Here is a 22,800-nt window from a genome sequence, read left to right as displayed (position 1 = left end):
GCTAGAATCCGCATGCATTTATAACTGCATTTCTGGAAGCTGTGGAGTCCATGATTAATGAAAGAGTAGAATGGTAGGTTCCTGTTGCCATGCCTTTAAACACTTCTCATCACCACATTCTCCTCACACCTTAAAAATAGGGTTAGACATTGTTTCAGTTTCTTTCTCTATCTCTGTCTCTATTGCTCTCTCTCTCTCTGTCTCTCTCTGTCTCTGTCTCGTGTCTCTGTCTCTCTTGTCTCTTACTCTGTGTGTGTGTGTGTGTGTATTTATGTGTGTATACTGGTAATAGGATTTGAACTCAAGGGCTTTTGCTTCTTCCTTGTTTTTTAACTCACAAACAGCTCTCTAAACCATAAACACATCTCTTGTATAGCTTTTTGCTTATTAAGTAGAGATAGGAATCTCTGAGATTTGTATTTCAGGCTGAATGGAAACCAAGACTCTCAGATCTCAGCCTCCTCAGTAGCTAGAATGAGAGGTGTGGGCCACCAGCACCTGGCTTTCAGTTCTCTTTTTGGAAGACACTAATTCCATTTTTTTTATTGTGAAAATACAGTATAGAGGGGTTACAATTAACATGGGCAAGATAATGAGTACATTTCTTATCAAGCATTAAAGCCTCCTCCTTTGTTTCCCCTTCCCAACCCTTCCCATTACCCCCTTCCCTCCAAAGTTGTAAAGTTCATTTTATGACATAACGACTTGTACAGCTCATTGTTGCAATGGGCCCCCCCTAGATCCCTATTTAAATGATTTGTTTTTTCCCTTCCCCTCCACAAATTATAATATCATCAAATACAGTGAAAGCAGGGGTTATAATGTTGGGGAGGGACATAAAAAGCAACAAAGAAATAATCTTATAAATATGTTAGATACAATCACATGAAAGAAAAACATTTGAATACTTATCTTGGGATTCATTTTATCTAACATCAACTTATCTGACTGTTTGAGCTGTCTCAGACATATACTAGTTACTGCAAACAAGGGAAAGCATGGGACCTGTGTTTCTTGGGCCTGGCTTACTTCACTTAATATAATTTTTTCCAAGCCTTTCCATTTCCTAACAAATGGGGCAATGTCATTCTTTCTGATGGAGGCATAGAATTCCATTGTGTATATATACCACATTTTCTTTATCCATTCATCTACTGAGGGGCATCTGGGTTGGTTACATATCTTAGCTATGGTAAATAATGCTGCAATAAAAATAGTTGTGTTGGTAGCTTTAGTACAGTCCTGTTTGTGATCAATCGGGTAAATGCCCAAAAGTGTGATTGTTGGGTCATAGGGGAGCTCTATGTGGAGTCTTTTGAGGAACCTCCATACTACTTTCCAGAGTGGTTGAACAAGTTTACACTCCCACCAATAATGCACTAGGGTTCCCTTCTGTCCCCATCCCCTCCAGCATTTGTTGTTATTAGAGTTCTTGAGTGTAGCCATTCTAACTGGGGCGAGGTAGAATCTCAATGTTGTTTTGATTTGCATTTCTTTTATAGCTAGAGAGGTTGAGCATTTCTTCATGTGTCTATTGGCCATCCTTCTTTCCTCGTCAGAGAAGTTTCTTTTTCAGTCTTTAGCCCACTTATTTATCGGGTAGTTATTTTTTTGAGCATTTGTTGTTGGGGGATTTAATTTTTTGAGTTCCAGGTATATTTTAGATAAGAGACTCTTGTCCATTGTATGGCTAGTGAAAATCTTCTCCCAATCTGTGGGCTTTCTTTTGATCTTACTAGCTATGTCCTTTGCCATGCAGAAGCTCTGCAATTTCATGCAATCCCATTTGTCCAAACTTTCTTTGATTTGTTGTGTTTCTGGGTCTCTATATTCCATCCTGTAATATTTTCAGTGTCTGCTTTGACATGGAGGTCTTTGATCCATATGGAGTTGATTCTGGTGCGGGGTGATATATAGGGATCTAGTTTTAGTTTTCTACAAGTAGTTAACCAATTTTTCCAGCACCATTTACTGAAGAGTTTGTCTTTCTTTCATTCTATATTTTTAGCTCCCTTATCAAAGATTAGATGGCTATAGGTCTGTAGGTTTATTTCTGGGTTTTCAATTCTATTCCCTTGGTCCTGAGGTATGTACTTGTGCCAGTACCAAGATGTTTTGATTAGTAGGCTTTGTAGTAGAGTTTGAAATTTGGTATTGATACTCCTCCAGCACTGTTTTTTCTGTTAAGGATCGTTTTTGTTATTCGGGGTCTTTTATTGTTCCACAAGAATTTTTGGATTGCCTCTTCTATTTCCTTGAAGAATGAGCTTGGAATATTGATAGGTATTGCATTGAATTTGTAGATAGCCTTTGGAAGTATTGCCATTTTGACAATGTTGACCCTTCCAATCCAGGAGCATGGGAGGTTTTGCCACTTTCTAAGTTCTGTTTTGAATTCTTTTTTCAGGTTTTTAATGTTTTCATCATAGAGGTCCTTCACTTCTTTGGTTAAGTTAATTCCTAGGTATTTTATTTTTTGTTGGGCTATTACTAAAGGACTTGCTTTTCTAATTTCAGCCACGCTTTTCTCATTGTTGGCAAACAAAAGCCATTTATTTTTGAGGGTTAATTTTATACCCTGCTACTTTGCCAAAATTTTGAATCAGCTTGAGTAATTTGAGAGTGGAGTCTATGGGATTCTTTAAATACAAGATTATGTCATTTGCAAAGGGGGAGAGTTTTACTTCTTTCCCTATTTGGATCCCCTTTATGTTTGCATCTTGTCTTATTGCTGTAGCTAGGCATTCTAATACTAGATTAAAGAGAAGAGGAGAGAGTGGACATCCTTGTCTTGTTCCTGAGTTAAGAGGAAATGGCTTTAGTTTTTCACCATTAAGTATCCTGCTGGATGTAGGTTTGCCATATACAGCCTTTATTGTATTGAGGAATGTTCCATGGATTCCTAATTTTTCCAAAACCTTCATCATAAAGGGGGTTTGGATCTTGTCAAATGCTTTTTCTGCATCTATTGAGATAACCAGGTAGTTCTTATTCTTGCTCTTGTTAATGTGATGAATTATAATATTTGATTTGTGTATATTGAACCAGCTTTGTATCCCTGAAATGAATCCCGTTTGATCATGGTGTATGATTTTTTGGATGAATTATTGAAGTCAATCAGCCAAAATTTTGTTGAAAGTTTTGCATCAATGTTCATCAAAGAAATGGGTCTATAGTTCTCTTTCTTTGATGAGTCCCTGCCTGGTTTTGGGATGAGGGTTATGATGGCTTCATAGAATGAGTTCGGTAGTGAACTTTCAATTTCATTGAAGAGTTGGAGGAGTATTGGTGTGAGTTCTGCTTTGAAGGCCTTGTAGAATTCCACTGTAAAGCCATCTGGTCCTGGGCTTTTCCAAGATGGGAGGTCTCTTATTGCTGTTTCTATTTCAATGCTTGATATGGGCCTGTTAAGATGGTTTAACTCATCTTGGTTTAGTTTCGACATGTCAATATTTGCTAGGAAAAGGTCCATTTCTGCCAAGTTCTCAAACTTATTACCACAAAGGTTTGAGAAGTATTCCCTTATATTGTTCTGAATCTTAGTTGTTTCTGTGGTGATATTTCCATTCTCATCTCTGAGTTTATTTATTTGGTTGTGTTCTCTTCTTTTTCTGATAAGATTTGCTAAGGGTCTGTCAACTCTTTGTTTTGTTGATTTTTTTCTATAGTTTTTTTGGATTCTAATGCATTTAATTCTGAGTTAATTTTAATTATTTCTTTCCATCTGCTGGATTGGGGTTTATCTTGCTGCTCTTTTTCAAGGAGGCTCAGATGTCTCATTAAATTGTTGGTTTCAGATCTCTCCAATTTGTTGATGTAGGAACTCAGAGCTATAAACTTGCCTCTGAGTACTGCCTTCGCTGTGTCCCAGAGAGCTGGTAATTTGTGTGTTCGTTTTTGTTGAATATCATGAACATTTGAATTTCATTTCTACTAATTCCATTTATAAGAGCCTCACACTCAAGACCTAATCATCTCTTACATAACCCTACTTACTACTATTGTTTATCTTGGATTAAGATTATGAGTAGACACCTAACACATCAAATGGCAATACAATGTTACTTAATATAAGCGGGAAATAGAGTAAATTTGACCTGAAAAGCCCTGAGTTCTCCATGATAATGAAGATAACAATGTAGTTTTAAAATATTAAATGTGAAATATAGGTTTTTAAACTGTAAAAAGAAAAAAAGTGTCAGGGAACAAGGCATAGTGTTACCCTAAGAAAAATATATACGGGAGATAATGTACTTATTATCTTTCCCATGTAATTGTTACTCCTCTGTACAGTATTTTCACAAGAAAAAAAAGAAGAATATATACAGGAGAATATTGAGAAAGCAGTGAAACTAATATACTTCAGTGAAAGAGAAAAAAGTTCATGATAGATATTATAGTCAGCATAAAACATTTATTTCAAAAGATTGTTGTCATAATGGCTGACTATCATGGAACTGATGAAAGCCAAAAATTGTGGAAGTGTTTAAGTTACTGAAAGAAAATAACTACCAGCCCAGGTTTCTACTCTGAAGAAAAATATACCTCAGAGTAAATATACAGGCTTAGATTTCATTTTGACTATGTCACAGTATTGTTATATAGTATTTCCATTCATTTATTTCAAAATATTTCTCATTTATGTAATTTATAAAGATATGGGGAACTTTCTAGTCACCTATTCTGATTTTTTATATAATCAGATCAAATAATTCTTTGTAGATTTCAACCCATTGACATCAGTTGAGACTTCCTTTATAGCCTAATATATACTCAACTTGTATAGATATATACAACATGTCAAATTATTACTATTGAGCAAAGACAATAGAATGATAGATTCAAAGAATTATAATTGGATATTTAGTAATGCATATAGTTGAGGTAGGAATATTCCTCTACCTTTCTTGAGTTCAGATGAATTAGATTTTAATGACAATTTTTTAAATAGATACATTTAAGGAAAAAATTAAGAGACTATCTGAATAACTTTTGGACAGAGACAGGTCTTTAAAGAAGAAAAACAAGCCATAAAAATTGTTAGAATTAAACCAAGCAATAAAACATTGTGAGAATCATACATTTGAATATTTAAAGATCTTCTTATTTTAATGTTAAAAACAATAGATCTCAGCCAGATAGTGGTGGCTCACACCTGTAATTCTAGCTTCTCAGGAGGATGAGATCTGAGGATCATCGTTTGAAGCCAGCCTAGGTAGGAAAGTTCATGCGACTCAAAAAAACAAAAACAAAAACAGAAAACTAGACAGAAAAAGGTGGAAGTAACACTGGCTCAAGAGGTAGGGTAGTAGACTTGAGCACAAAGAGGCTCAGGAACAGTGCGCAGGCCCTGAGTTCAGCTCTAGGACTGGAAACAGCAACAAACAATAAAAACAACAATAAAAATCTAACTTTTGCTTGAGAATTACTTGAAGTGGGAAAGGGTAAGGATTAAATACAATGGTGTGAATTGACAATTACTGTGATTGAACAATAAGTATCTATTAAGTCATTATATGATTTTTATAGTATTTTCAATGAATTAGGCAACACAAAAAATAGCTTCAAATAAATAAAAAGGAAGTGATATATCAGATTGTTTATGTGTTCTATTAAGCTGCTAGTTTTTAATACAGTAATCTAGTCACCAAATATCCTTAAACAAGGTACTCTTAAAGTACTCTGAAGGTAGTCTTAAATCTTTGTCATCTACTTCAGAAGTTTTGATTATAGATTTTATCTGGCTTTACTCTATAATTTTCTATTTTAAGAATGAATAATTTGATGATAATTAAAGTAGTTCTTAGTCCCTTTCCTTATCCTGGGGTTTGCAATTATGAAGCTTTGTTTCATATTTCACAAGTATATACTAAAATAATTTTATTTAAATCAAATATAATTTGCCTAAGAGTTAATTACATTATTGGTGATACTGAAAGATGCTATAACACTAAAAAATGTACAGTTTTTTTTTCTATTTCTGGCAAAACATAAACCTTGCTTCCCTATCCTGAGTCAACCTTCTCTGCTGAATCATAGTCCATTGTGAGAAATTATCTTAACGTGTACTGTTACGGGGAAAAAATATCTTTACTTACTTTAACACATGGATTTCAACCATCCACATTCCTGATTAATAAAGAAAACTCTAGCAAAGCAGGAAGCATTATAATAAAACATAATAGACAGCATAAAACAAGTGTTGCAGTGTGATATGGAAGGATTTTTAGAATTGTAGTTGAGCCAAGTGGTGGTGTAATACATATACTTCCTTTATCAAAGTACTTGAATCTGTTAAAAGAGGCAGACCACTTAATGCTGTCTGGAAATGATTGCCAACCTGTTACTTATGAATTTATATCCAAGAAATAAGTGGTATTTGCTATAAGCCATATCAGCTTTAATGTTGGTATGTTTACTTGTATAATATCCACATCTCTGTAGAGAGATATATGTGCCTTTCTTTGCACAAATTATTACCAAATTAGAAGCAATTTTACAAATTCTGTAATTTAGCCATTGTGCAAGGAGAAGAAATAATTCCTCAATAGGTTAACTTCCAATTGCTTAAGAGTTAGCAAGTAGACAAACACACATACCTTATGTTTCACACAAACAGACCTATGCTTTAAGGTAGTTTTTAAAGTTTTTTATTCTCCTTATACCTCTTTCCTTTTCCTTCTCTTTATTCCCTTCCCTTCTCTTTCCCTCCCTTCTACTCCCTCCCACATTTCCCCCTTGGGTGCCTGCCTTCCTTCCTTCTTCCTTCCTTCCTTTCCTCCCTCCCTCCTTCCTTTCCTCCCTCCTTCCTTCCTTCCTTCCTTCCTTCCTTCCTTCCTTCCTTCCTTCCTTCCTTCCTTTCCTTCCTTCCTTCCTTCCTTCCTTCCTTCCTTCCTTCCTTTTTCTGCACTGAAGGTTAAGCCCAGGACTTTGTACCTAGTAGACAAATGTCCTATCAATTGAGCCACACTCCCAGATATTATATTAGTGCTTTGTTTTTGAAATAATACTCTAAACTTTAACTACACTATCCTATTTCCTCCACATCCCACGTAGCTGAGATTACAGGTAGATTCTTTCATGCTCCACTTGAAACAACAATATATGTAAAGCTTAATTAAATATCACTTAATTTCATTGTGTTATAAAATTATCTGGTGAAGGATATTATATATATATAAATATACACATATGGTTATCTCTGTACTTACTTCACAGTCAAGTCTTGGCATTCAAACTTGAATAGATTAGATAAAATTGTCCATCTATAACTAATAGAATATCTGAGAATAAATGGCTTAAATAAGTTCAGAAAAGTGGCAAAAATTTGAAGGTTTCCATACAGGGAGGAAATAAACACTAAACTGAAAAATAAAAATGACCAGATCAGATCAGATATTTCTATGTGCTGACGGTTTTTGAATAGAAATAAACATGAAGGAGATATTGGTGGAAAAAGAAAGAAGTTTAAAGGAAAGCAGCTAATGAGCTTGTTTTAATAATCCAGAGAAGTTATGCCATAAAATAAGACCTTCACATAGAAATGATTTTATACTTCTGTAATATGTATGAGCAATAGAATTTATAGATGTATAACATATTATGGAAAAGAATATTAAGAATATCTCTCTTACAATTTAGTCATTATACTCACAGGCAATATCTGTTATTATTATTATTACAAGACAGATCTTTCTATTTAGAATGTTGAATTGGATATGAAAACTTAAAAAACATTTAAAGTGGTTAAAGTATACTGCAAGAATTTTATCTGCTTTTAAAATATAACTCTAAAAATCCATTACAGAAATAGAACCTCTCAGCGCCAGATTGTTAATGATGTGTGTCTGTGAGCTTTACAAAAATAATGGTCTGAAGATAAAAGTTCAAAGTAATTTAAAATGAATTAAATTATATTATAAATATTATAGGAAACATCTTCAACATGAAATTCACTCTAAGTGTAAAATTTTAACAAAATGTTGAAAAATATATAGGTATTCCATTAATGGTAATTGACTGAAGGCATTCCATAAAGATCTCTGCATATTTTACAATGCCAAGTACGATACTTGATAAGTCAAAGGAGCAATGTCATACGTTGTATGAAAGGTATGTGATATTTATTAATTGGGAGTGATGGGGGTTCATGAACTGGTGCAGAATGTGGCCCTTCTCTGTAGAGCAATATTCCATATATTTTTCCAATTTTATATTCCCTTTCAGAGCCTTGTAAATCCCAAATTATTAAATCTTGCTTCACTAAAAATAAGAGTTTCATACTGTATCTGAATTTGTAAAAAGTATGTTTCCCTGAGCAAAATATATTCCATTTGCATAAAGCAAACAAAGCAAGATAAGCTACTCATGCACATCTGTAGAAAAAATTGTATCAAATGTTCCTTAAGTAGCTGGACACTTTGTGTTGGTAGGTTAGAATAGGGAAATTATACCTGAAGTTTAGGAAAGAAAATAGGAAGAAATAATCTTATCTTAATTATAGACAACTTAGTTACAAAGTTAATAAGAAATGAGTCTCAAATTGCTCACCGATTAATGAATAGATCTGATTCATTGTAAATTGTCTCTTATGTCTTTAAACTTATGTCTTTAAACCTGTTGCTGCTCATTCAGAGGTTCCTCTCAGGGTATGCAGAGAAGAAAAAAAGGAACTTTTTTTATGAACTGAATTAAATTCTTCCAATTTAAATCCAGATTGTCTAAAGAGACAGTGAGGTAACTGGCTAGACACCATTTCCTGCAAATATAACCCCCAAGGAATTATGAATCAAAATTCTTGAAAGTATCTGTGTACAGCAAATTGAGCCTACAATAAAAATTCCAGAACTAATGTCCACTTGGACTATAAGGAGGATGGTAGAATCTTTAAATCATCCTAATTTATAACTATGCTCTTCACTCTGATTTCAACAGAAAGAATAAAGAGGTGAAAGTCTATAAATCATTCCAATCTATTTCATCAGCTCCTTTTGATAACATCCATGTTTCACAAATGCATATCAGTATAACAAAAGGAGACTTACTCCAGTAGTAAAGAACTGAGAAAAAAGCTTAAGGTTCAGAGAGTGGCAAAACTGTAATTTATTTTCAATGTCTCTCACTTAATCTGAACTTTAAAGACAGATTCGTAGGACTTGGGGACTGCTTAGCAACATTGAATGTTTAAATCTTTATAACCTTATACATGGTTTCAGAGCTATGCCCATCTTCTAGGAACAATAGTTTTCCAAGGCTGCTTTTGACTTATCCAAACCAATCCATATTATCAGATGTGCCATAAAACAATTTGCAATCAAATATGCTAAGCACTTTGTCATCAGTCAATAATTTGGAACAGTGGAGCTCAATAAGGCTGGTTCACTACAAATAATGAGAAGCTATGGTTAACGATCCATCCAACTGTTGAAGTCTGATTGTTAAATCTTTTGAAGATCAAAATAGGTTGGCCATAGTAGGAATAGTTATATATAAATACCATATACTAAATTTCTTTTGATTTTGTCTTCTATCAGTTCTATCAGCCCACTTGTGTACCTATCTATTTAATTGTTTGGTAGAACTAAGAAGATAGAAATAAGAACTTAAAATGAATAAGAGTAAGCCAGGAGTTGGTGGTTCATGCCTGTAATCCTAGCTACTCAGGAGGCTGAGATCTGAGGATAGTGGTTCAAAGCCACCCAGGGCAGGAAAGTCCATGTTACTCTTATCTCCAATAAACCATCAGAAAGCCGGAAGTGGCACTGTGACTCAAGTGGTAGAGTGCTAGCCTTGGCTGAAGAGCTGAGGGACAGTGCCCAGGCACAGATTTCAAACCCCATGACTGACAAAAAAAATGAGTAAGAGTAGCAAATACTTATGTATATCAATAAGCAAAAACTAAGCCACCAAAATAAATAAATAAATACCATAAATTTTTTAACTCTCAATTCAAGGAACAATATGGTACCATGGCCATTGTGAAGGATCAAGTACTGGTAGAAGTGTGTGACTTTTAGAGAAAGTCAAAGTATAACTCACACTTTCTGCTAACCTGAGTCTACTCTCTACTTTTTGTAAAACTTCAGCAGAGATTAGAGAAATGTATTACTTCGGTTATCTGTATCTTAACAGCTACTCTGCCTTGTACACCTGGAGAGGGAGTTCCTTGTGCTATTTCTGTTTACTTGACCTCTACATTAAGCTAATTTTTTCTTGTTCCTAGTCTTTCTAATATGAAGACTGAAACAGCAAAATAGAAGTATTAATAATGAGTACCAAGTGTTTCGTCCTACACCATGATATAAACTCACATATGATACTGTGATTCCTCAAGGCAATTTTACTAATCCAGCAGTATTGTTGTAAATGGAAACTGGTTTGCTCAACTCAACTGACAGCCAGTCTTCCAGCTTAGATGTCTAGTTGTCTGTTTCCAGAGAACATGTGTGCTTTGTCATTCTACTATTTCTGTATTTCTTAAACCATTATTCATTCACTCCTTTAGGAAAAAAAATACATCTTTCTAAGAGCAAGAAATGACTTACATTACTTTCACAAGATGAATAAAAGAAAATATAGTAAACATTTTAAATGCAGTGCAGAATTGTAACACATCTGCCACCATTACCTCAAATTAATTCTAAGTATAAATCAGTAAGAAAGATTGAGGTAATGGGTTACCGGTGATGAACGTAATACATTTATGGTTGGCCAGAAATAGGAGAGGCTGTGAGGAAGCACATTAAAGGGAAGCTTGTCCATTTTATTTGATCTAACAGCATGAAAGACAGATGTATATGGCAATATTGTGTATGTATTATCCCATAAGAAACAGCAAGCAAAGCTCCTGTGGATCTATGGGTATTCTGGGAATCTTTCGTTATATCTCTTTTGTCATTCTTCTGTTAACTTCTATCAATAAGACTATGTAATTATTTTTCTTAAAATGTAGACATGGGTACAAAGTGGCTAGGATCACTCTTCTTTCTTCAGGTATAGTTAAGATTAAAGTCTCTTGGTGACTCTAAAAACATTTCTCTTTTAACTGTGTTAAGAAGTGACATGTTATGTAACTGCATGTGTACTGTGGCATATTTGACCATTCTGAAACAAGAAAGTCAATTGCATAAATAAATAGCAAGAATTAACTTATTTCTTAGTCTTTGTGATCATCAGACTTCCATTAGGAAACAGATAAAAATATATATAAGAAGAATTATAGAAGGAACTATTTGATATACTCTGGATAACATTGAAGAAAACTAATTTGATGTACATATACTTATTTCATAAGCTAATTACATCTGGGGTAATATACAATTTCTTGATGCAGTTTGATTACTCTTTACTTAAAGTGAACCATTAAAGTCTAGTTTATTTTTAAGAAAAGTAGCATTATACCTAACCAAAAAAAGAGAACATTACTTATGCTCATCTCTGGTAGCTTAAATGTTTTTGGAAATAACATTCCTATAAGTAAATCACATTTTGCTCTTAGTTAAAAAATTAACTATATTGTCCAGGCACTAGTGGCTCACATTGTAATCCTAGCTACTCAGGAGGCTGAGATCTGAGGATAGCGGTTCAAACCCTGTCCGGGCAGGAAAGTCCAATTAACCACTATAAGACCAGAAGTGGCACTATGGCTCAAGTGGTAGAAGGGCTGAGGGATAGTGCCCAAGCCCAGAGTTCAAGCCCCACAACCAAAAATGAATAAATAACAATATTTTTCATCATATATGCTGAGTTATCTGTTATATATGTCTTACGAGTCATAAGATCTGTTCTTTTCACTTTAATTTTTTATCACTTAATTTGTTATTTATTTAAATATATTGATTTCAAACTCAATACTATTTCATTTTGAGATAGAATTTCTTTGGAAATTGTAATTAGTAAAGCTGATTTATTACATAAATATATTTGTAAATTAGAAGCCAACAGAGGATTTAACATGTGTAGAAAACATAAAGGGGAAAGTTCTAAAAGGAATAATGTAGATAATCAAATGATCAAATCATTGAGCAAATAAATTAATTTTATTTTAAATCATGTTCTTTGTTTCCTTAAGTAATATCTTGCTGTATGGTGTGTATTTGTAGAAAAATGACAGTTGGTAATTAATGACTTTAAGCTCCTATCTTTATGTTTTAAGATACTTTCCCATAGGCTATTTTTATTTTTCATAGTCATTCTCTTTTATTGGCTTATATTAATTAAATTTGTATCTAAGATTTCATTTACATAACACATCAGCAGAATAGATCAATGTCAGGGATTGCTGTAAGCTTACCAGATCTTGAAATCTTGCTTGCAGTCCTCTTTACAATTTTAAATTTTCCTAAATTTATTTGTAATATCAGTTATTTTGTAGTAATTTTCTTAGCAAATAGCTTAAACCAGTGTTTCTGCTTAAATTAGTAGAGGTTTACTACTAAAAATACCGTTTGGGGAAGTATTGGGCATTAATCTCAGAGGCCCTGCAGTTGCTAGGTAGGACCTCCAGCACTTGAAACATGCTTGTTTCCCATTACCCTCTCCCCCACACTCCCTGTTAACTTCAAGGTAGGGTTTCCTTTATGCCTGAGCCAGCCTAAGTATTCTCCTACTTGCTTCCTGTTTCTGGGATGAAGGAACCCAATCTTGTGTATCATCCATTGTGATGGAAGCAGGTTGAACCACTGTACTAAGCCCTTAGTTGAGATGAAGTATTGGGAACATTTTGGGCTCACATTGGCTTCAAACTTCATTTCTGTAATCCCAACCACTGAAGTATATAGGATTGCAAGCTTGAGCCACCACACACAGCTTAAATATAACTTTAAATATAAAAATCTGGCTCTTACCTAATCCTAGGTACTCAGGAAGCTGAGATCTGAGGATTGTTCTTTGAAGCCAACCCAAGCATCTAAATCTGTGAGACTTATCTCCAATAAACTACTCAAAAAAAAAAAAAAAAACAACACCTAGAAGTAGTGCTAACGCACAAATGGTAGAGTGCTAGCCTTGAGCAAAAGAAACTCAGGGACAGTGGTCAAGCCAAGAATTGGATCTCCAGGACTGGCAAAAACCAAAAGAACAAAACAAAACAAAACCAACAAAATCTAATCTGTAGTTAAAATATTTGAGACACAGTGTACGAACATGAATCTTGAATCAAAATTCCATATTCACTTTCTATTTTTTTCTTTTGTCAGTCCTGAGGTTTGAATTCTGTGCCTGGGAACTGTACTTGAGTTCCTTTTGTTCAAGATTAGTGGTCTACCACCTGAACCACAGCACCACTTTATGATTTTTCTGTGATTAATTGGAGATAGGAATCTCATGAACTGCCAGAGCTAGCTTTGAACCTATGATCCTCAGATCTCAGCCTCCCGAGTAACAAGGATTTCAGGCACATGTTTCATAGTGACACTATTTTTTAAAGGTTTTTTTGTGAGATTTAAAGGAAATTATTGAAAGTCAGTAGAAATAATGTAAATTTTAATCTACTAGATGTAGACTTCATCTGCCATGAATCTAATACCCACTGACAAAAGATTTCATGACAAGAAACATTATTACTATTGTCTTTTCTGTAAAATATAACAGGTTAAATAATGAAGGATGTGAATCAGACAAGTTTAACTGCACATAGCTATCAGAATCTTAGTGCATGACAAAATGACAGATGGGAAAGTTCTTTGTTTTGGTGGTGATATACCTGTGGCTGAGATAAATATCTGATAAGATACAAAGCTCTATCAGTCCTCAGCCATTCTGTTTATCACTCCTTCTGCTCATTGCTTGGAAGCAATTGCTAAATTGTCCAAATACAGTTGTATTTTATTGTTGTCTCCTTATGTAAACTTAAGGAGACAATTGAACAAAAAATTTGAACTACATTTAGAAACAAATTCAGAAAGGGTACAGTTTGCACAGTAATATGTACATGATCTAAACTGATTTCCAAAAAGTTCAGGATAGAATAATTGAAATAATTTTGGGGACCTTTTTTCAGCTAAAAATAATATTCGAATACAACTTCCTACCTAGTCTTGCTTGCAAATCTATCTGTGCATACAATTTTCACATTAAATACACCATTTGATTTCATCAAATTCTTAAGTTCAACTAGTTTTGTCCTTGTCACAAAAAAAATGCTGAAACACCTGAAATTAAATAATTTCTTTAATGTCACAGATTTAGTAAGTGACAAAAACAGGAAGGCTGAAAAAACAGAGAAATGCTTAAAGTTTGAGGAATTCCAGTACAGTAAGGGAGCAGAACAACAACCAAAGGAAAAAGAATGAAATAAAGTGAAGAAAAGTGTTGCATAGTACAAAATGTATAAGTCCCAGCAAGTGTAGAGATTTATATCCAATAGATGACATCTCATTTTGACATTTTGTTAACAGAGTCAATAAATGTAGGGCAGAAAATGTATCAAATTCCAGCTTGAAGAATATGAGAAACAGCAAAGATACTTACAAAAAAATGCTAGAAATGAAGACCATGTATGTGATAATACATGGATTAGTGAGAAACAGAATGTGTGGAGCTCTACAGGGCAGGGCTGAAGCAGAACCAGAAGACAGGGTGATAGATGCAAATCTAGCATCAATGCTGGGAATCTAGGACTTTGCTGAACAGACAGCACAAAGCTAATTTCAATATGTGTAGAACTGAAATGAGACCAGCAGAGTACAGGGTAGAGCAGAGGGAAAAAAGGCAGCTACTCTAAGAAATGAAGGTAGATCAAATACAAATTGTTCTCATGATCATTATCTTCTGAGAGCTCTAAATAATTTTAAAACATAACATAGATCTTCATTAATTAAGCTACAAAAGCATGGAGAAATATGACATACTCCCAAATTCATTTATTTGAAAGTGACTTGAACCATCAGTTAAAAAAGTACAATCAAGCTTGCATGTAATACATATTTAAATATTTACTCAGTGCACATGGGTTACTAGAGGGATTAGAATAGTTGCTTGTATTGTTCAAAAGATGTTGTAAGGATCAAGTGAAACAAGAGATGTGAAAAAAATCTTGTAATAAATGTTATGTAAATATATGCCACAAATATTATATTTAATCCCTGTAGAAAGATTTCATGTTTTTCATGTCATTACTCAATTCCTGAAACTTGCCTTAGACTTAGTAATAATATTCAGAATAGATATTATTTTTTAATTAAAGCTTTAGATATATTCTTGTAAGTATATTATAAAAAGAAAAACAAGAGATAACAAAAATACTAAAAAATTCTACCCTTGTTTTTGAAATAGGTAAAGCAGAACTGAAGCTGTTCTCTTCATCTAACCCCTAGACATTTTTCAAGTGCCTTTAATTATTTTTAGAAAGCTGGCTTCTCTTGGGCAAAACTTGAGTAATAATTTCACAGGAAAGTTATGGTGCTTTACAAAGTGGTGTTTTGACCCCTTGATATGGATTGGATTTTTTTAAACTATTTTAATATTTTCGTTTGAGTAGATAGTAGCAGAAAGAACATGCTCATTAGATACCCAACCCTCTAGATAGGTAAAAGTTTCTACCACTGTGGATACACAACACAAAGAGCTTCACTGGGTGACTCGCTCCTTTTGAGATGAGTATTAGTAGAATCTAAATAACTTACTATAGAATTTAACTATGGCACACATTGGCTGATAGGAAATGTTTGCCTCATCTTTTTGGTTTAAAGGCTTTATGTGTCATTTATAGGGTGATTCTTGGAATAAATGAGTATCTGTTGGAAAGAAAGAAGTGAGAAAGTAAAGAAAGAAGGAAGGAAGGAAGGAAGGATGCAAGGAAGGAAGGAAGGAAGGAAGGAAGGAAGGAAGGAAAGAAGGAAGGAAGGAAGGGAGAAAGGAAAAATAAGAATATAAACTGCATCTCTTTCCTTATATTAGTTGTGTTACATGTATTGGATATTAGTATTAGAATTACTATCATCACTTTACATGGTGAGATGGCGTCTTGCTCTGTAACCCAGGCTGGACTCAAAACCCCTGGGCTTAGCCTCTAGAAAAGCTGTTACTACAGGTACATGCCAAAACCCCCAGCTAGTTCTTAATGACATAAAATTAGAGTTATGTGACTAAATGACAGTCAAATTGACTGCCCTCCTTTTGGTCTACTTATTATTTGACCGTATAGAAGAGGATTATTTATTTAGGAAAATAAAGGTATAGTATTTCAACAGACACTGTTGGAGCCTAGCTGATTTCTTGATGTTTCTTTGCCCAGACATGCCCATATTATTGTACTACAAAGCAGAATGCTTAGTCATAGAACACTTAATTCAACACTTAATTTCAGTAACTAGCAAAATCCAACAATTATGCAAGTATTATCCCTGAATTATGCAAGTAATGCTATTTTTGCTATTGCTATGTTTGATTGATCTTTATTTCCAAAGTTTTGGTTTGTTTTGTTTTTCCTGCTCCATAGTCCCCTGCCTTTTTTCTTTCATTTCTTTGACACTAGCCTCAAGCATTGTTTGTTACCTTGAAGGACACAGTTTTTGCTCAGGTTCCCCAGTCTTATGCTGCCATCTGCAGGGAATGTCCTGTTCCTTAGTTATGGACAATTACATTAAAATAGCTAAACTTTGTATTATTGACTTCTTAGTAGTCACAGTTTGGGTGGCAGTGAGAAATTTTCTGGGAAAACATTAGTTGTGCTTATGTTACCAAAGGCAGAAAGAGGAGATGAGGATGCGATTCACTTATAATAATTAGCCTACAAACAACTTGCTAAGTCACTGTCAGTGAGCCAACACACATTATAGTTACTTTTATGCCAAGACCTGCATAAACCCACAGAGAAGATCAGGAAATGGTCTTGTTCCATAAAAGTTTATTTCCCAGTAGGAAAGATCATAGCACACAATGGAAGGAAATAAATATGGTAAAGTGTTCTAGGTGTTACAGTTTAAATATGAGGAGTGAGAGAGAGAGATTGCAATATCTACCCCCAAACTAGGCTTCTGGCAAAAGTGAAGTTGGAAGCTAAATTGGACAGAGCATAAGTGTTCACCAGGGGTAAGACCGGAAGGAAGATGCTGGCAGAGGGAGTATTAGGCACAGAGACATTTGTTTCCAAAGAAGATGCCTGTTTTTATTGGCAGAACAAGGAATAAGTTTATCATGCCTGGTAATTTTTATATGATGACTTTTAATTTTTCAAATAAATATCAATTTTACTAAATTAATAATTTAAAGAGAAGAAATAATGAGATGCATAAAACTCAGTATGTAATATTATTTTTGTATTTTCTAAACAATAGTATTAATGCTTTGTGAATGTTTATTGTATTTTCTCAGATTACCACTTCTGTCTTAAAGAAGATTTCATACTACTGGAGCCCAGACAACTGGCTTCCTGCAGTATTAACTATCACAGGAGTCCTTTTTGTGATGTGTCTCTATGCTGTTGCATGGTGCCTCTTCAAAGAGTAAGATCGCTGCTTCTGCATGAACTGGCTCATAGCTCATACAATTCATTGATGAAGTAAAGAGAAAAGATTGAGGAAAATGCTTCTATTATTTTTATTGCTTTGTAGACATAACTATGACCATTTTAGGTGTAGATTCAGCATGTTAAACAAGAGCTTCTGATTGGGAGGCAAATAGTCTATCCTTAAGTGATCAATCAAATGATTCAAGCTAAGGATTACTTGTTTAGAAAGCAGAAATAAAGAAATTCAATTTTATTCAGTCCTAGTGTCTAATGCCAGTAATCCTATCTAGACCAAAATCCCCAAGACTGTAAGATAAAATAATTTCAAAATAACTATTAGGATGATTAAATTCATATCTAGTATCATCTCCTCAGATATTGTGACAGGTGATCAGAATCAAAGATGCTAACAAACAGCACCTGCTCCCAGGAGCATTAGAGAATGGGTAATTACACAGAGACTGGTGAGAGAGTGAATACAGCTTAAACATCTTTCTATGGTTTTCAGAGTGATTGGGCAGACAGTATTTCGCTGGTGGCTCAAGCCTGTAATCCTAGCTACTCAGGAGGCTGAGATCTGAGGATCGCAGTTCAAAGCCAGCCCGGACAGGAGAGACCGTGAGACTCCTATCTCCAATAAACCACCAGAAAACTGGAAGTAGCGCTGTAGCTCAAGTGGTAGAGCGCTCGCCTTGAGCTGAAGAGCTGAGGGACAACGCCCAAGCCCAGAGTTCAAGCCCCACGACCCACAAAAAAAAAAAAAAAAAAAAAATGCCAGTGACCATGGCCTTTGAAAAAAGGATGGGAGAATATTTAAGGGGAACAAGACCAAATATAATTTAGCTTACAGTTAAAGAGGATTTATTTTACTTTTGAAAAACATAAAAAAGCAAGCACATTAACACAACTCTCTTGCAGTTACTCACTAACATTAGCTCCTATCCTGCAAGATGGAGTATAAATTCCACAGTGAATTAATAAATGTAACCACAGTGCTAGTATGAAAAAAATATGAAGGAAAGCTGATAAATTTCTACTTTTATTTATTGTCTATCTATCATCTAATATTTTTGTTTTGGTTTTTTGTATATGGGAACTTGAACTCCAGCCTTGAGCTTGCTTAGATTTTTAACTTCTGGCTTGTGCTCTATTACTTGAGCCATCTCCTCACTTCTAGCCTTTATTGATTGATTGATTAATTGGTCATTAATTGAAGATGAATACCTTTAATTTCTCTTTCTGACTGGCTTGAGATCTCAGATCTTGATCATCTGAGTAGCTAGGGTTATAGCTGTAAGCCACTGGTGCCCAACTGCTTGCTGCTTTTATATTAAATAGAATAATGAATTTGAATTTCTTAGTGTAACATATAACTTAGAACAACATTTGTAATGGCAATATCAATCAATTCAATGAAGGATTTATTATTTAAGAAAATTTCAAAAGATATTTAAAAGCATTAAAAATAAATAATCAATGAGTTGAAGTTTGTGTTGTGCTAACTTATAAAAACTTTGTTTTGGGCTGGGCGCTGGTAGCTCACACCTGTAATCCTAACTACTCAAGAGGCTGAGATCTGAGGATCACGGTTCAAAGCCACCCAGGCAGGAAATTCCGTGAGACCCTTATCTCTAATTAATTTACCAAGTAACCAGAAAACCAGATGTAGTGCTGTGGCTCAAGTGTTAGAGCTCTTGCCTTGAGCTGAAGAGCTGAGGGACAGCACCCAAGTCCAGAGTTCAAGCCAACAACAAACAAACAAAAATGCCTTTGTTTTAATGAGTTCTTAATCTTTAATCTGGTTTGCCCAGAAAAATACTACAGAATACATTGCGGTAATAGAGCATCCATTAAACTAGCAATTTTTCCCCAGGCATTCACATCATTAACATATCACAGGTTTATTTCCTGAGTTTAGAAGTGACAAAGTAATCTGTCACCTGTTAACATCTAAGAAGCTATTTTCCATCTTGTTTGTTTTTCTAACACTTCCAAACCCCAAACTGATATTTTCTTATGGAAATGTTATTGAAATGATTTAAAGACATTACTTGTTAATTGTTTCGTTTATGTATTTTTGCATAGAGACTTTGAACTGTAAAATAACAAAATCAAGGAAGGGAACTATTTTTAATGAAAAACCTAAAAGCATGCCTTCTTTTCACAAACATGTGTTCCATTTCTGTTCCTTTGCTTATAGTGCTCCTGCCTGTTCAAGACTGTTTCCTCAGTGTCACAAACCTTACCACTGTCAGCCCAGCCACATTGTCAAAAACCCTGCCAAGGTGCCACGGTAAAGCTTCCGAAAGAATTAAGTTTCAGTCTTTATGGGTTAAGTTGTAAGTGCTTCCAGACATCTCAGGTTTAGAAATATAAATGTCAATTGGCATTTTTAAAGGTTAATAGTCTTCTTTTTGCAGTTATGGGGTTTGAACTCAGGGTCTCATGCTTGCTATATGACACCTCTATGATTTGAGCCAAGACTTCAGTCATTCTTCATCAACTTTTAAAGTAGTTCTCTCAACTTACCAATATTTACTGACCACCTGATACCCTGTAGGTGTTTGAGCATAGCATAGTGAAAAGTCTGATTTGCAAGTGAGCATCTACGATGTATGACTGGCCAGGTGCTGACACTGAATAATACTATCACTGTTATCAAGTCACTTTGTTTATTTAACAAGCAGGGAAACAAATGTCACAGAATGGGAACAAATTCAGTACTTTCAATAATCTAAAATGAAATACAAATTTACTCAGAGCAGTATCAAAACATTTTCAAGTCACTTTGTTTATTTAACAAGCAGGGAAACAAATGTCACAGAATGGGAACAAATTCAGTACTTTCAATAATCTAAAATGAAATACAAATTTACTCAGAGCAGTATCAAAACATTTTATTTCTCTCTGCAAGAACTATCATTTAATGTTACTTCTAAGAGGCATTATAATAAGTTAGTATAACATGCTACTATAATAATGCCAACCTGATGTTCTCTATAATATGTATGATACTATATATATATAATTCTATAAACTATAATATGTAGAATGCTATCAAGAGACCATTTAAGGACTGAGCATTAGATAGTGCTGGTTTACTCATAGATTTATAAACATAAATTATACCGTCATTTATTCATTATATCTGTAAGCATTAAAATATACCTCTTGTGGTAAAGACTTAAGTAAATATTGTACATATTTTCTTACTTCTTTTAGTATGCATGAAACATCACTGAACGATGATACCAAATTAAATGAGACACTTACCTGGCTGCCTGGGAGTCATCAGGTAAGGGAGGATAGACAATGTGTGTCAGAGGTGCTAAAGTAGTATGGGTTCTTCCATTTTGCAAAGGCTCCGGATGATAAGAAGCATGTGACTCATAGTGGGTGGCAAGTTGTGAATAGACAGGAAAAGATATGCAGTTTAGTTGAAAGTGAGATTGAGCATTCTGGGAGAGAGATCTGACATAAGTGACTGACATTGATGGTAACAGGGATGAAGGTAATGTTCGGTATCATGTGGTGGTGTCTTGTTATCCAAACCAAAGGTATGCATGGATGAGATGCCTTTCAAATGGCCTTTACTTTTCCTATTTACCTTTTTTAAAGTCAGAAAGAAATTAAATGGAATTAAGTTATATAGATGATAACATGAGGTCTCTAATCCTTGATATGCAGGAGACAAATATTGGAAGGCTAGCAATTTATAGCCAACCTGGACAAAAGTTAGGAAGACCTCCCCCCCATCTCAACCCATGAGGTAGGCATGGTGGTTCATACATTCAATCCTAATCACACAAGATATAGGAGAATCACTGTCCAGGGCCAGCCTAGCTAGGACAAAACACAAAATTTTACCCTCCAAACACCTAACGCTATAGGGATAGAGATATGGTTCAAGGGGTAGAGCACCTACCTATCATTGCTGAGGTCCTGAGTTCAAATTCAGTTCTGCAAAAAGGAACTCCTTCAAAATCATTTTATTCAACATTTATCTATACAGGTCACTGCAGATTACTTGAGAAAATTTAAGTAAGCATAAAACATGGCCTCCATTCTTCAAAAATTCATATTTCAACTGGGTTTAATTACATGTAAAATGTATCATCACACATGCATATGTGTGATAGATGATTAATTCTTGTCCACATGTACAGGGCACACAAAGCTCCATGGGGATTCAGAGAATAGTACAGTCCTTGTGAGGTGACCTGCAGGCTACAGGTAGAAGATATATTTTTCTACAGCAAGAGAACAGGGGAAGGAGGTGGCAGAATATTAAGTTTGAACATGCTAATTCTAAGGCTTTTTCCCAAGTTGTCCTTCCTACCATTTAAACCAAACTTCCTCTCTCTTTTGCCTTTCTTGTGTTTTAGGAATGATCTGAGATTAGCCACTCTGCTACACTGCCACCTGCTTAATTCCTACCACCTGGTCCAAGTTAAATATATTTACCTAAGCCCATACAAGACTTCATCATTTTATTTATTATGCTAATGTGGATGTGTGTGTGTGTGTGTGTGTGTGTGTGTGTGTGTGTGTGTGTGTGCCTGCCCACACATAGCAATCTGTCTCTGATCACATTTATTTTACCTTGCATTAAAGGAAATTAAAAAGAAAACTTTAAAGAACATCACTGTGGGAGTTAGACTTGTATGCATATTTGAACACCTCAAAGGTTAAAGAGGCAATAAGTGAGCAAATTTGCTTCATTTTCCAAGTAAATCTCTTTCATTATTTACATTATTCTATTATTGCCTTGTGCAGTGGACATCATCATATTTTAATCCATATTGTATAGTCCCTAATTAGTCCCTAATCCATTAATGACTTTATTTCTTGGCTCCCAGGAATTTTTTCTTGTCACATTTCCTGACAATTTCATGACATATTGAACCTCTACAAAAAATGACCAATACTTATTTTGGCTACTGAGTCCTTCTAAGTTCTCTGTTCCTTATTGTTTTTCTCCTATTCTGTATATTAATCTACAAGACTTTATCATCATCATCAATGATCACACCATTTGCAAAAACCTGGGTTGCAAATATTATACTTTGTTTATTTTCCAGTAAACTCCATAAATGTTTAGATATTGATTAATGTACCCTAAATCCTCTATCCTATGGTCTTGCTACTTTTTCTTTGTCTATTACTTCTTTAACATGTCACTTAGTTTCTTGTTTGGATTCCATTCTCCAGCTTTTGTCCTTCTAGTGACAAATACTTCAGCCTTTGTCCCAGTATCTCCTTCAAACTAATTTAAGAAAAAGCCAATTAAAAATATATATTAAACCTATTCATTACTTATTCTATGACTTAATAGCTGTGTGTCCCAGTTG

The 22,800-nt window shown here is 34.5% G+C and overlaps 1 protein-coding gene across 1 annotated transcript in view; it reads left to right on the top strand.

The window, feature by feature from the left end:
- The window catches only part of LOC138810082 (cadherin-related family member 4-like), a 115,416-nt gene that overhangs the window by 88,008 nt on the left and 4,608 nt on the right, over positions 1–22,800 (top strand). Inside the window, exons 19-21 of the mRNA XM_069997265.1 lie at positions 17,314–17,444; positions 19,650–19,742; positions 20,672–20,744. Of these exons, the coding sequence (XP_069853366.1) occupies positions 17,314–17,444; positions 19,650–19,742; positions 20,672–20,744 (297 nt within the window). The remainder of the gene's footprint in view (positions 1–17,313; positions 17,445–19,649; positions 19,743–20,671; positions 20,745–22,800) is intronic.

The sequence above is a fragment of the Dipodomys merriami genome, unplaced genomic scaffold (assembly GCF_024711535.1).
Source record: "Dipodomys merriami isolate MVZ:Mamm:240054 unplaced genomic scaffold, mDipMer1.0.p SCAF_5, whole genome shotgun sequence".
Taxonomy (NCBI): Eukaryota; Metazoa; Chordata; class Mammalia; order Rodentia; family Heteromyidae; genus Dipodomys; species Dipodomys merriami.
The sequence above is the reverse complement of the archived record's forward strand: the minus strand, read 5'-3'. Positions and strand labels throughout refer to the sequence as shown.